Genomic DNA, 1,811 nt, shown 5'->3' with positions numbered 1-1,811 from the left:
CATAAATCGTCTGATATAAATAACGATTCTTTTAGGTGGCTCAAATTTTTCACTGCGACGGAAACGTGCGATGTATTCTATTAACTATACCAGCGTTTATGTTGTTGGTTATAATTTTGTTGAAAATATGCACATGTCAGTTTAACGGTAGCAAAGTACGTTTAAAACCGAAATATTTATTATAAATTGATCAAAAGATGATTATTCGAATTTTTATTGTACTCTTCTTTTATTATTCTTTGTGATCGCGGTCTTTTGTGATTGTCGGACTGTCTAATAAGATTGAACATCCATTGACGGTATTTCTAGATAAAAAATTTCATGGACTATCTGCGTGACGATTGGGAGAAGTTGAATAGCACGGAGGAATATGAAATTATGAAAAAGTATGCCACGAACGTAAAATTGATTACTTTCGTATATTTGAGTAAGGATAAATCGCTCCGTATTCTTTTTATTTTAACAAATAGTGAACGATTATTTCGTTTTGTTGCAGCATTTGCTTTTGTGGGTACAATTATGTTTATGTTAATTACCCTCGTACCCAAATTACTGAACATCGTGCTACCTCTCAACGAATCCCGGCCTATATATTTGCCTTACAACGCTTATTACTTCGTGGACAAAGAAAAATATTATTTCTACATTATGTTTCACATTATTGTGTGCATACAGGTAGTTTTAATTGCCGCAATGGCACACGACTGCATGTTTCTGGTTTACAGCGAGCATATCTGCAGTCTCTTTGCTGTGGTTGGGTAAGAAAAACCAGTTTTTTACTATGTTTCAACGTGACCAATTGAGAGAGCAAAGTTGTCGTCTAAATACTCGCAGATTTCATCTTGAAACGGTATCACGTAATGATCGTAACGATGCCGGAGATAATCGTCCGAATGACCAAAAGATCTACGATCGGAAAATCGCGATCTCCGTTAATGCACACTGGCGAGCTTTACGGTGAGTGCGCAATATTGCATTAGTTAGAACACACATATTGTAGAATATGTAGATAAAAATCACTATATATAGAAAAAAAAAGAAATTATCTATTTGTATGTTAAAATTATTTTCACCTATTGGACAGATTAGCGGAGATTCTTGAAGACATCTCTTGCATTGGTTTTGCCATGCAAATGCTGATAATGACTGTAACAATGAGCATTACTCTACTACAAGTACATGCAGTTTATTTGTCATTGAAATTCAATTTAGTCGCGTATTTCATGTTATTCGCAGATTGTCTTATGTTACTCACACTTATATGATTAATAGTTAAGAGAATAAAGCGAGAGTTTAAAATATCGTATTTTGTCGTTTTCGAGATCGCCTTACAGATTAACGAAAATCGGGAAACGCTGAAGTATATGATATATATCTCTGCTCAATTGTTACAAACGTTTTGCTTTAGTCTGCAAGGTCAAAGACTGATTGATCACAGCGTGCAATTGCGCGACAAAATGTAAGACTTTAATCACTTAAATTTGGTGAAATCGAAAATTTGTTGACGACTGAAATACAAAGTTGTTGTAGATACAATTCCTTCTGGTACGAAATACCTGCGGAATCACGAAGGCTGTTTCTGTTCGTGATGCGAAGGAGTATGCAACCCTGTTTTTTGAGCGCCGGCAAGATTTATATCTTCTCTTTGAAGACCTTCTCTACGGTAAATGTTATTTATGAAATTTATTCCTTTGAAGTCTCTTTTAAGAATACTGGCATGTGCATGTTCCTTTGAAATCTCTTCTAAGAATACTGGCACTTATTTTAAAGGTTATACAGTCTTCGGTGTCGTATTTTACCGTACTTGCATC

The 1,811-nt window shown here is 35.0% G+C and overlaps 1 protein-coding gene across 1 annotated transcript; it reads left to right on the top strand.

Moving 5' to 3' along the window:
• The first annotated feature begins 253 nt into the window (after positions 1-253).
• On the top strand, positions 254-1,811 carry LOC108770971 (putative odorant receptor 85d). The gene is made up of 6 exons (XM_018522787.1): positions 254-427; positions 497-758; positions 835-957; positions 1,085-1,175; positions 1,323-1,459; positions 1,531-1,811. The coding sequence occupies exons 1-6, from the start codon at positions 322-324 to the stop codon at positions 1,733-1,735; spliced, it is 924 nt and encodes a 307-aa protein (XP_018378289.1). The 5' UTR covers positions 254-321; the 3' UTR covers positions 1,736-1,811.

The sequence above is a fragment of the Trachymyrmex cornetzi genome, unplaced genomic scaffold (assembly GCF_001594075.2).
Source record: "Trachymyrmex cornetzi isolate Tcor2-1 unplaced genomic scaffold, Tcor1.1 scaffold138, whole genome shotgun sequence".
Lineage (NCBI taxonomy): Eukaryota > Metazoa > Arthropoda > Insecta > Hymenoptera > Formicidae > Trachymyrmex > Trachymyrmex cornetzi.
This window is presented reverse-complemented; position numbering and strand designations above follow the sequence as displayed.

Excerpts from the sequence above, each read along its gene's own strand:
- LOC108770971 (XM_018522787.1), top strand. The coding sequence starts at position 322 with ATGGACTATCTGCGTGACGATTGGGAGAAGTTGAATAGCACGGAGGAA. Across the intron at positions 428-496 it reads GATTACTTTCGTATATTTGA|CATTTGCTTTTGTGGGTACA; the intron begins GTAAGGATAAAT and ends GTTTTGTTGCAG. Across the intron at positions 958-1,084 it reads GCACACTGGCGAGCTTTACG|ATTAGCGGAGATTCTTGAAG; the intron begins GTGAGTGCGCAA and ends CCTATTGGACAG.